The 13,109-nt window shown below is 35.8% G+C and overlaps 1 protein-coding gene across 1 annotated transcript in view; it reads right to left on the bottom strand.

Moving 5' to 3' along the window:
* The window catches only part of LOC107590300 (TRAF2 and NCK-interacting protein kinase-like), a 57,931-nt gene that overhangs the window by 31,381 nt on the left and 13,441 nt on the right, over window positions 1–13,109 (bottom strand). The window contains exons 3-4 of the mRNA XM_016279009.1: window positions 3,295–3,351; window positions 629–754 (exon numbers count right to left, since the gene is read on the bottom strand). Coding sequence (XP_016134495.1) covers window positions 629–754; window positions 3,295–3,351 — 183 coding nt within the window. The remainder of the gene's footprint in view (window positions 1–628; window positions 755–3,294; window positions 3,352–13,109) is intronic.

Below are 13,109 nucleotides of genomic sequence, written 5' to 3' on the forward strand. Positions count from 1 at the left end.
TAAAAGTTTAAACTGTTTTAACTTTGCATGGCTTTCTATACATCTCTTGTGTGAGATGCGAGTGCAGCAGTTATATTTGTCCGTCTAAAAAATGCGCTGAATATGCGCTCTGTGTGAATTGCTTGGTTTCGGTTTTAACCTGATCAAGATCTTCTCCGCATTGAGATTCTATATTTCTCTAATATTTTGAATGAATAACGCAGCAGCGGCACATCTCGTGGGCTAGACTAACAAAACATTAAAACGCAACAACGTCACTTACATCATTATCACCGCGTCTCGCGCGCCACTGATGACGCTCCCTGACGCACACATAACTTTCAAATGCAAATGTATATTTTAAATTCGACTAATATTCATTTTTTTATTCACAATCTCCTCATCACAGGCAGGCACAGCACTCATTTCAGCATGAGTTCGTGTTTGTGTGTGCTGTCTGCGTCACTCATAGTACGTGCCTATATCATGCGCTATATCTAATATTTTTTCTATCGATATCGAAGAAGGTGTACCGTCGATAAATATCGATACCGTTTTATCGCCCAGGCCTACTACACACACTAACAATGAAACATTTGCACACTAAAATAACCCTGATTCTTTCTGCCAACAACTAATGAAGACTGACCCAGAGCTGGTCATCCACGCCAGGTGGGTTCTTCTTGATGAAGGCACCATAGTAGGTGGCGATGTTTCGATGGTGGGAGTATTTTTTCAGCATGTTGATCTCAGCTTTAATCTCCTCCTCCTCATCCTGTCAAATAAAACAGACAACACTTGAGACAGAGCAGGAAAATACAATGTTTCTTGGTCCGTGAGTCACTGTCAGGAAACTATTCTACAGTATGATTTACTACTGCACATAATTACCTCATTTATATTACTTAGTAAATTATGTCATTGTTATTTTTTCAAGTTAAGTGTGTAATTTCTGTGCCACTAGCAACAAAAAATGGGGGGGGGGGAATTATTGTTTTCAAACAGGTTTCATTAGAAACACTCCATCCATCTGTTACTGGTCAGGCCAAACAGATTACCTCACCCCAAACTAAAGCCATTGGTTGAGACTGTTGCTATGTCAGGCTGGTTGGAACAATCAAAGAAACAAAGCAATGGTTTGACAGCCCCAGTGAAGGAGAACCAAACTACAAACTATTATGGCATGCATAATATGTTTTTATACTGAAAGGGATTTTAACCAAATCAGAATATTAGGAAATTTTAATGTCACATTTACATTTAAATGGGTTATGCAGATTTTTTTAAAAGTTACATTTAAAAATGAAATATATTATATAATATTTTAATACAACATTCAATAAATTTGGGGTCAGGAGGAGTAATGATGCTGAAAATTCAGCTTCGCATTATAGGAACAAATTACTTTTTAGAATGTATTAAAATAGAAAACTAATTTAAAATTGCAGTAATATTTCTCAGTATCACTAATAATATTAATAAAAAAATATAACCTTTTTTAATGTATTTTTATCAAATAAATGCAGCCTTGGTGAGCATTAGAAAAAAATTTCCAAAAATGTTTTTTTCAATTTTAATGACCCCATGATTTTTTAACATTAGTATATTATTATCATTAATATGTTCATATTTTTTTCTATTAATAATAACGTTAATAACATATTCATCATTAAAAAATTCCAAAATGCTTAATGCATTGTCCAGGAATCAGATATGGAAATCCCATAATAGTTGACTAATAATCTGAATATTGACGGAGTGTGTGTCTCTATGGTGGTCCTTCAATGCCTATGGAGGTTACACCCCTGGTACCTATCGATATGTATAAGTAGATACCACATTCGAGCGCTCCAGATACGTCGACGTGCCCACCATCTTGGAATGTCACTCACAATAAAAACCAATGAGTTTCAAGATGCCACAACATTGCGCAGCTTCTGGTTGTAAACAATTTAAAGGGGTCCTATTATGCTTTTTCACTTTTTCAACTTTATTTAGTCTGTAATGTTGCTGTTTGAGCATAAAAAAGATCTGCAAAGTTACAAAGCTCAAAGTCCATTTCAAAAGGAGATATTTTATTTAACAGAAATCACTTTTCAAAAACTACAACGAACGACTCGTTTGGACTACAATGCATATTTTCCGGGATTTGTGATATCACAAATACCGACGAATGGGACGAGACCTGGTCGAGCTGCACTAGAGAAGGAAACGAATGTTATCACTATGTCGGAGACACGCTAACTTTCCCAAGGCAGACGAACTTAGTGTGTTTACAATCATCCGGGTTTAAATCGTGCTCAAATTAGTTTGATATTGACGCAATATTTACACTGAAGCTCGCAGGCGGCTATGGTAAGGGGCGTGACATTTCTCGACCAGGCGCCGAGTGGTGCCAATCACAACACACACTGGCCCAGCTAACCAATCACAGCACACACTGACCCAGCTAACCAATCACAGCACATTTCGTATTTCAGAAGGTGGGCCTTCATTTGATACAGGAACTATTCGAGCCGTTCATGCCAGACTGGGGAAAGAGGTGCTGTAATAATGTAAAATGTGAAAAATAATGCGTTTTTCGAACAACCTAGTATGAGAGCCTGTTCTTTCTAGTACACCCCCAAAACAAAATCAAGACTTTGTAAAAGAGCAAAATAGGACCCCTTTAATTACTGGAGAAACTGGATAAACTTTCACAGGTAAGAATGTGTTGGTTTGTGTTTTTAATATGTATTACCTCAATATTACAGGTTTTTAAACTATAGTATCTTTTAAATGTTATGTTAGCTAACGGCTTCGTCTTGTTGTATTGTGTTAGTTCAGCAAAATCATCTGCTGAAGTCTATTGCAGCTATAGATATTCATATATGCGTATAACTAGGGCTGCAGACATACAGGCAAACTGGCACGACCTCTGCAGGGTCGTGGGCATGCTGCAGCCTATCCCAGCGTCTCGGGCCACATGCAGGGGACACCCTGAATGGATGGCTAGTCCATCACAGGGCTCACACACAGACACACCTAGGGAATTTACAGCATCCAATTCACCTATGCTGCATGTCTTTGGATTGTGGGGGAACCCGGATCACCCGGAAGACACCCACGCAGACACGGGGAGAACATACAAACTCCTCACAGAAAGGCTTCCTGGCTCAGCCGGGACTCGAACCAGGGACCTTCATGCTGTGAGGCGACAGTACTTGGTACTTTGTTTGCCTCAAATTACATTTACATTGTTTGCGTTTAAATAACATCATGCAAAAAGTGAAAAGTGAATGTGTAAAAGTGAAACCGACATGGAGAGAAACTTACCCCTGTGACATCCATGACCTTGATTGCAGCGAGCTGGCCAGTCTTGACATGACGTCCCTGAAGAGAGAAAGATAAGAGCGAAGAAATATCATTCATGAGAATCATACAAACATAATACTAGCATTATTGAACATGTGGTAATGAGATCTATCTGTGGCAGAAGAATATGTGGACGTAAGCCTCTCTGGCATGCGGCATCATTACGTAATAGCATAGGAAAACACACACACACACACACACACACACCTCCTAGAATTATTGAAACAGACTCAAAAACCTGTGTGAATGATCTCCGGCTCTTGGCTGTACCATTTCGTGTTTGTGAATGTGTGTGTTACAATGCCACCAGATGACAACTCTGTTTGCATTGGACGAATCTCCAAAAGCGTTATGCAACCGAAGGAATGTGGAAATGGAAATCACTGTCCCGGGTCTCCCCCAATTCCCTCCCGTTTACCTGTCAAGTTCCTCACTTCCCCCGAGCTCAATTTGATTTCATAACCCAAAACGAGAGAAACAGACACTGCGGACGCAGACTATTCTCATGGCAAGAGATTTCTAACAATTAGAAATAAAATGAAATAAAATGTTTTTTAAATATGCATATGATAAAAATTCTAAAACATTTTTTCTGGTAAGACCTTATTGTAATTAAAGTAATAAATCAAGAAAGATATTAAAAATGGAAATGAATGATCAAGTTGAGTGCTATGCATCATGGGATATGGTATCCCATAAAGTGCACTCTGCTGTATACTGCACATCTGCATTAGGCAATCTACAGTGGGGGGAAAAAAGTATTTAGTCAGCCACCAATTGTACAAGTTCTCCCACTTAAAAAGATGAGAGAGGCCTATTTTAGTAAGTTAAGCGAACTTACAACTAGCTGAAATAGAAGTGAAATGAAGGATCATTTATGAATATGTAACTTGCATTCAACTGATATTTATTTTATTTCAAGTAACAAAAACATTTTTTTTTTTTTAAGATTTTAGTTTACTATAACAACTCTGGATCACAAACTACTAGACTTTCAAGTTGTTACAAACATAAATTCACTCAGAAACATGCATCTCACTGGAAAGAGATGCAGAACAAATGAAAATATGTATTTAAAAATCGCCTCAAAATATCAAAAATGTACACTCTCAGAAAAAAAAAAAAGGTACAAAAGCTGTCACTGGGGTGGTATCTCTTCAAAAGGTACACCTTTGTACCTTATTTAGCTTACTACTAACGAGTACATATTAGTACCTTAAAGGTACATTTTAGTACCTCAAGGGTACATATTAGTACCTAAATGGTATATAGTTTTATATACTATATACTACAGCCCACTGACAACTTTTGTAAATTTTTTCTGAGCGTGTACGATATCCTCAGTCTGAATGGAATTGTAGACTGAAGCAAAAAAAAATCTATATGATTTTCTCAATTCAAATTTGCGGACTGGTTCTGACTTATGGCAACCAGCACAGACTAGTTCAGACTGTAAACCAGGAAAAAATCTGGGCAAAAGTTGTATAGTATTTCAGCCTGAAACGGATGCAACAAAATCGAACAGATTGCTGGGGTCTTGAGTCATATTTAAAACCTGAACTATTTTTAACTTGACATGCAGTCTCAAAAATGCAATGCTCAAAGGCCAAATATGTCCATCTGAATGTGTGTGGCCTAACGAGTACATATTAGTACCTTAAAGGTACATTTTAGTACCTCAAGGGTACATATTAGTACCTAAATGGTATATAGTTTTACCTTTTGAAAAGGTTTCAGCCCACTGACAACTTTTGTAAATTTTTTCTGAGCGTGTACGATATCCTCAGTCTGAATGGAATTGTAGTCTGAAGCTAAAAAAAATCTATATGATTTTCTCAATTCAAATTTGCGGACTGGTTCTGACTTATGGCAACCAGCGCAGACTAGTTCAGACTGTAAACCAGGAAAAAATCTGGGCAAAAGTTGTATAGTATTTCAGCCTGAAACGCAGTGCAACAAAATCGAACAGATTGCTGGGGTCTTGAGTCATATTTAAAACCTGAACTATTTTTAACTTGACATGCAGTCTCAAAAATGCAATGCTCAAAGGCCAAATATGTCCATCTGAATGTGTGTGGCTGTAGTGATGGTGCTTTAAAGGGCATGAACCTAAAATCTAAAGCAAACTAAAACACTGCAGCTAAAAACAATCAAAAAATCAAAACATTTAATAAATAAATAAAATCTAGATAAACTTGTCACTTCACACACCTAACAAGCCACATAATCTTCCTCAGGTATAATTCAAGTACAGGAAGTTATATGACTGAATTCCAATTCGCAGAATTTTCCATGGAAAACAAAAGGAGATATTTACAGCAGACTGTCAAAGCTGCATTACAAGTGAATAGAATGCCTATGACTATGAAGCAAAATCATTAAATAACACACCTGTCATACTGACCAATATATGCTTATAATGCTTTGATGACGCATTTACAGCAGCGTGAACATTCTTCAAAACGTCTCCTTTTGTGTTCTACGAAACGTCATGCTGGCTTTGGTGAGTAAATGACAACTTTCATTTCTTTCTTTTTTTGTGTCATTTACATTTCATTTTTAAACTATCCATTTAAAATGTAATGTTAGGTGTTTGTTGAAATAGTCATGCTTTCCTAAAATCTTTAAAAGTGCCTGAAAGAAAAACTCACAATCTTTGATAAAAGTGCCTACATTACTATCTTTCTCCTTCATAGCAGATTTCTCTCAAAAGCAGTGTCATGTGAGTGGGAAATGAGTGGTCCCAACGCAGCACATCCTGACCCAGAACCTATTTCTTCTAATACAGGGCATGTTTTTAATGGCTTTCTGGATCTCCCAAGACGAGGGCTGTGTGGGATTTTCTGCAGGGACTCAAAGCAAATCAAACTCCTGAATTTCCTTGAAGTCGGCATGAAATGAAAATTCACCATATGTATTTTCTAAATGCATGTTATAGATCTTTTTGTGAACAATTCATTCGTGCATATGCTTAATTTTTTTGACCAGACTTTCGGTGAAAACCACAGACTTCTCGACAGTACTTCTCCAATGAAGCTCGGGTTCATTTTCCTCACCCAAAACACCCACACTTCAAAAACCAATCAACAACTGAGGACTTAACCCAGTCCCTGCCCAATAAGGTCTTCTTTTTCAATAGTCCATAACTTCAATGTTTGGCCTACCTGCATATAGTTAAATATAACTATCAATACTTCTCTAATGCTGATCTGTTCTTGCAGGTCAGCGAGGTCGCAACCTACGACCCTTGGACTAATTAAACCGGCTTGCAACAATGCAGAAGTCCGAGAGTTCAATATGAATAAGACCATTCAGCAATCATCTCTCTTTCTATGTTGACCCAAATAGACAGATCCGGAGGCTGAGTAATGTGAACGTGAGGCCTTTTTTCAGGATCACAATTACAGTACAAAAAGCACCATGTTAAGATGAGCTCTGCAAACTCCAGCAGAGATGCGGAGTCACGCAGCTACAGCCTTACAGAGTGAAGCAGAAGACATCTGTTTAACAAGACTGACTCCAACACAAAAAAGTTTTGCTACGGACCAGCACATTTGATCTTTTACGCAACTTACTTTTAATGAAATTACCCACAATTCATCCAAGATGCTCCAGACACCGTGAAATTAGCTTTGGGTAGTGCTGCTGATTTTGATAACTAATGCTGCACTGATAGGCCTGACACTTCTGATGACCTTTTCTGCAGTATTTTGCATTGTTTAGTTATTGCAAAATTTGCTTTTTTATTAACAGTTTTGATATTCAATTTAATTAAAAAATCTTTAATAAAGAGAAGTCTTATGTTCACCAAGGCTGCATTTATTTGTTCAAAATACAGTAAAAACAGTAATACTGTCAAATATTACTACAATTTAAAATAACTGTTTTTATTAAAATACATTTTAAAATGTGCTTTATTCCTGTGATGGCAAAGCTGAATTTTCAGCATCATTACTCCAGTCTACAGAGTCACACGATCCTTCAAAAATCATTTTAATACCATTAATGCTAATTTGGTGCTCAAAAAACATTTCTTATTATCATCAATGTTGAAAACATTTGTGCTGCTTAATTTTTTTTGGTGGAAAACTGATGCATTGTTCTTTCAGGATTCTTTTATAATCAGTGCCTTAAAGGAATAAAAATGAAAGAAATGCATCATCAATAATCAATGTTCATTCTCCGAGACAAACAAAGCAAAACAATTATCTGAAATGACATTACAAATCCACTAGTTAACTGAATAGATTCAACTGAAAAGATGAATACAAGAGTTACATTCCACTAAGACCACAATATTCATAAAGATAAATAATGACTGATTTCACATTAACAAGAAAACAAATAAGAGTAATAGATGAAAGAACTCGTATAACGAAGCAATTCAAATCAACAGTCCGCATGTAATCTCACACCAAAAGTCAGGAAAAAAGTCATGAGTCAACAGAAAAACTATTCATCAATTCATAATTTCTCTGCCTCTATTATTTCTTTCACACTAATTCAGTCAATCATGGCTGATTGTGTCCTAAATGCAGCTTCACCAAAGCCACCAGAATGCCATCGACAAAATGTCTAATTTGGTTCAAAAACTGCTCAGCTTCCATATGATAATAAATGAATGCCTGCTGTTTTAAATAATATCAGAATTCTGAAAGATGTCAGGCGCTTGTGCTTTTGAAAAACTCCTACACGTAAATGAGCAAGTGTATTTTATATTCATTTACACACACACACACACACACACACATACACATATATATATATATATATTTGGACTGATTAGCCCACGCAAATCCGGTGCACAAACACCACAGACTGTACTTTCTTGATGGCTCACCAACAGACACAGAAATGTATCTTTACAATGTAAAATAAAAACTAAATGTTGCCACCTGCTACCTGTTTATCCAAACATTGGTAGCCAAGAGGCGGGACAGAGGGAATGTCTGGAAAATATGTTAGGAAATCATGACTATTACTATTGCACACACTTGCTGATACTATTGATAAGCATTAAACTTCGGTGAGTAACTCATCCTGTTCAGTTTGTTACGGATCTGAATTATACTTCAAATGGTTTAGCTTGTTAGAGGTGCACTATTACTTTGCTAAGCGAACTGACTTGTAATTAAAAGACATGCAATGAAATACTTGCATTAAATGAGGGCTGGACATTAAGCAACCACCAAGCTAACACTCAGTACACCCTAGCAATCACACAGAAACACCCTTGCAACCATATAGAGTATCAATGACCAAGGAACCACCCAGATCACTCTAGAACCCGTAAAGCGACCATCCAGAAGACCCTATCTAGTATCAACCACTTAGCAACACTAAAAACATCTCTGAAAACATTAACATCATAGCAGCATATTGTGTACACGGTAAAAAATGACTTTCTGAAGTTGTAAATAACACTTTCTGTTTTTCTACTTCAAAATTCACATTTAATCCAATGTGTCACTTGCCGTTTCCTTGGAATTAATGAATGAAAATTGTTAGTAAAGCAATTTTTTTCAGTGTAAGAAAGCACCACACTTGTTTTCTTTCTGGACTGTTACGGACTAGACATTTGTTTTTCTTTGTTTATTTCCTATTTCCTTTGTTCTTTTTCTCTCTCTTCTCTTTATCCTTTCCCAAATTAAAAAATAAAAAATTAAGCAGAAAGACTCATCTGCCTTTTAAATAGTCAATAGGCTTTAGTTGTTGGTAGAAGGCAGCTGGAATTGGGGGAGGGACACTCATTTAAAAGAGCATCTGATTGGACAAAAATATGTGTAGTGCAGGATGAGTCATCAATATTTTTGTCTTCAGAAGAAAAGGATTGGACATTTAAAATGCCTTTATCAGCTAAGAGAGCAGGGTAGATTGCTTAAAATTGTAGTCCTTTATTGATTCCATATTACATGACAACAATTGTAGTTAGTAACGTAATCCTTTACACATTTTAGGTAATGTAATCAGCCTACTTTAGGGCTGCAACAAAATCGATTAATCTAACAATTATTGCAAAGATTAATCGACTAATCATCGATTATTTCACGAATTAATCAGTAGACTTTGTTCCATTATTCTGCTTTTACAATCAGTTAAAATACTGAGTTCTAACTAAAATAAAACAAGGTAATCACTTCAGCTTTGAAGTGAATGTCAAATGTCAAACATTTATATTACTATTGTACAATTATAATTATTACAATACAAAAATATATTTGGCACACAAAATGAGATGACAAAGACTTTCTCATTCACCATTTAAATAACTATGAAGAAGTAACTGATTGACTGAATGATGCATCATTCTGTCTAACATCTTTTGTAAGTCATATGGATATGAAACAAAATAATTCATTAAAAATTATTTTATTCACAGCATTACGTCTCTTAAAACACCATATAGTTTAATATTAATCAAAACAGTCCTGAGCTAGATTAAGCTTAAATCTATTCAAACCAAACTTTACCATCACTTTAATGTAATGATTTTTTATTTATTTGTATTTATTTATTTTTGCATTCACAAATAAAAAATTCAAAAAAGTTCAAAAACTTCAAAAGAAAAATCCTTAGCTAGCTCCACACTGGACAGCTGTTTTATAGCAGAAAATCAAGTTGTAATTCTAACTGAAAGCAACACTGTTTTTCTTGTTTAATACTGTAAAGCTAAGTGCTTTAAAGCGGGGGTACAATGCTGTTTCAGTTGTTTACACTGTTAAAGAGTTGGATTCTCATGCTAAACATGGCCAAAGTAAAAAAAAACGTGGCTCTTCATGACGTAATGAAGGGTGGAACTCCTTATATGGGCATTTCTCCTGGAAGAGCGCGCCCGCGCCCACATCGACCAGAGCGAGGCAAAGAGCACGCCCATCAATGCGCTTCATTCGGCAGTGCTGCACAGGACTCGCTCGGGAAGAATGTCTCTAAAGAGGTGTGTTTTTGGTTGTAAGGGAAGGATAACCTTGTTCAGCTTCCCGAAGAATCCAGCATTACGTAAACAGCAGATGTAGTTTGTTTTCCAGGGCAGCAACGGAGTTTCGCAAGTGTGTTTGTTGACTAACGTTTTATAAACAAGGCCCAGTTCGGCGCTGGATTTACACATCGTTTGATACTGAAAGATGTAGTGGTTCCAGCTATAAAAGATCCCGGTCATGATTCAGATCTGCAGATGGTAAGTGAAACAGGATCAAATGTCTGTGTTTTGTTGGCAATCGGGCAAGTGCTCGTCACTCTTTAGCTCCGCCCACGGTGCGCCTCCAGGAGCTCGGCTGTTTTCGGAGAGAATCGAAAAGATAAAACTAAAGACTTTTTGGACATATGAAGGATGCAGTACTACTCTATAGGTACTTAATATTAATATGAGATTGAGTAAAATTGTGTGTGTTAAGTCCCCTTTAAATCAATCTACTGTATAAAGAGTTATATGAAGATCAGATGCTTTCTTAATTGCTGTTTTCTCACCGCTGTCATTTTTTGCAGTTTATTTCGTTATTGAGAGGAAAGCACGCAACATATTTCCATATTCATCTAAACTCTGCTCTCAGCAGCGTCTAGTTCAGCTGTGCTGTGTGTCTTCTCTTGAATTTCATCCGGGAAAGCTGAATTATAGTCCTGCGCTACAGCGCCACACTGGTCAAATTGCATTATTGCAGGCTCTTACAATAGATCATATGAGTTCAAAAGACTATTCAACAACAAAAATGTCTACATTTTTTTATTGTAAATGTCGACTAATCATTTCCAGTGGTGGACGAAGTACACAAATCAAATACTTGAGTAAAAGTACAGATCCGTATAATAAAATATTACTCCAGTAAAAGTAAAAGTACTCAGTTTTCAATTTTACTCGAGTGAAAGTACAAAAGTACTTGATTTTTTTATGTACTTAAGTAAAAAGTACAGATAGATGAATGTTTATTTGCAGATGCAGTTTTATATAGGCTACTTTTATCATTTAATTTTATATTAGCATATATATTTTTTATAATCCTACTGCTCAAAATACCTGGGATTTTCATATAATAAGGAAAATATAATTCGATTTTCATAATGATTTTTTTCTTCTCAAACCGTGTCTGTGGTGTAAAAACACCCCTGGTCAAATGCCCCCAGTGGGCATCACTTCCCACTTTGATAATTACTGTAGTTAGGCCTACCATGTTCTAAACATCACATCCTTTCTTTTTCTCTCAGATGTAATCTATCTAGGTGGTTGAATAAAAATATTTGGACTTTAGTTTTTTAAAAATTGCCTCAATTTAGCACCAGCAAGCTCGTTAGCTAGACAGTTAGCATCAGCTAACATTATTGACTTATTTTCAGCATGGTTATGAATAAACATTTATATTTGTCTACTCGGCTAGTTGATCCAGGTACATAGTATCTTAGGCTATGTGTGCTGACAAACAATATAAAAACAGATGTCACATAGGGCTAAATGCATAGTATTTTAGTAAAACTGCTAACGTTACAGCAGCGGGGAAGATGAACGTGCATGAGTTATTTTATTTTATCTGTGTTATTTTAATGTTTTTTGACCTAAAACAGAGACACTCTGATGTTAATGTGTCTGCATTCAAGCATTTCAGTGGGCTTAAACAGATCACCCTTTGCAGCAGATTTAAATCACAAACAACTGACAGCTTTGACCTAAATATGATTTTCAGTTACAATAATTAATCCTAAAATTCGACATTAGTAACTTACTTTTAACAGCATCAGACGCGCGCGCTCACAAGATCTCCCGGTTCTTACTTGTGAAATCAGTTCACTGGAGACTCAAACTAAAAGGATCATTTGAATCAGTGAGTTGTCAACTCGAGAACAGCTGCAGTCGGATCATTCCAATTCGTGAATGAATCGTTTGGTGCGTTTTGCGAACCGATTTAACGGGTTCATTGAAAATAATCAGTTCGTTAATGAATCAGACACTGCTTCTGGTGTTCTGGTGCTGGTCGCTGAGGAAATACATCAACTTCGACTTCAAATTCTGCACATAATTCTCTGTTATAAACAGCGCTGACATAAGTCAGAAAACCAGTAGTGGTAACGCTAACTGTAACCATGGTGTTGTGGTAGAAATATTCAAATCCATTACATCATTCATTACAGGGTTTGTACAACCTTTTGAAAGAATTTCAAGCACTTTTCAATGACTATCAAGCATTTCGCACAACTATTTCCAGCACTTTAAAGCTCTAAAATTATCCAGTTTGAATGTTATTTTTAATGGGATGACCAAAATATATTTTGTTGTAAACAAAAACTTTAATAATACATCAAATCACAATTATAACCAGTAGACAGCAGCAGAGGAGCACTTATTGGCTTATTAGTCATTCATTTCTACTTTTTCTCTATATTTTGAAATTATAAAATCACTATTATAAAATATCGAATCATCAAGAAATCAGATTTTGTCAGAATTTTACACTTTGTGTAAGTAAGAAAAGTCACAAAGTGCCTTGAAAAACAAACTTTTCTTCAATTTGCTACTAAATCACACAATCACTGAAGTTGGTCGTTCCATATACAAGAAGAATAATGGTACATTTAATAAGAGTGGAATATATACATTTTCTATATAAAAATTAGATTTTGCACCGGTTACTGTTGTTAATAAAAATAAATTTTGTATGCATACAAAACTCTTACTCTTATTTTGTAAAGTGCTTTACTGTCAAATCTGTATAAACAATAAACAAAGAAAGAAAAATAAACAAGAAATGAACATGTAATATTATTAGTAACTGCACTTATTAATGCAAAACAAT

The sequence above is a fragment of the Sinocyclocheilus grahami genome, unplaced genomic scaffold (genome assembly GCF_001515645.1).
Source record: "Sinocyclocheilus grahami isolate Dianchi unplaced genomic scaffold, SAMN03320097.WGS_v1.1 scaffold126.1, whole genome shotgun sequence".
Taxonomy (NCBI): Eukaryota; Metazoa; Chordata; class Actinopteri; order Cypriniformes; family Cyprinidae; genus Sinocyclocheilus; species Sinocyclocheilus grahami.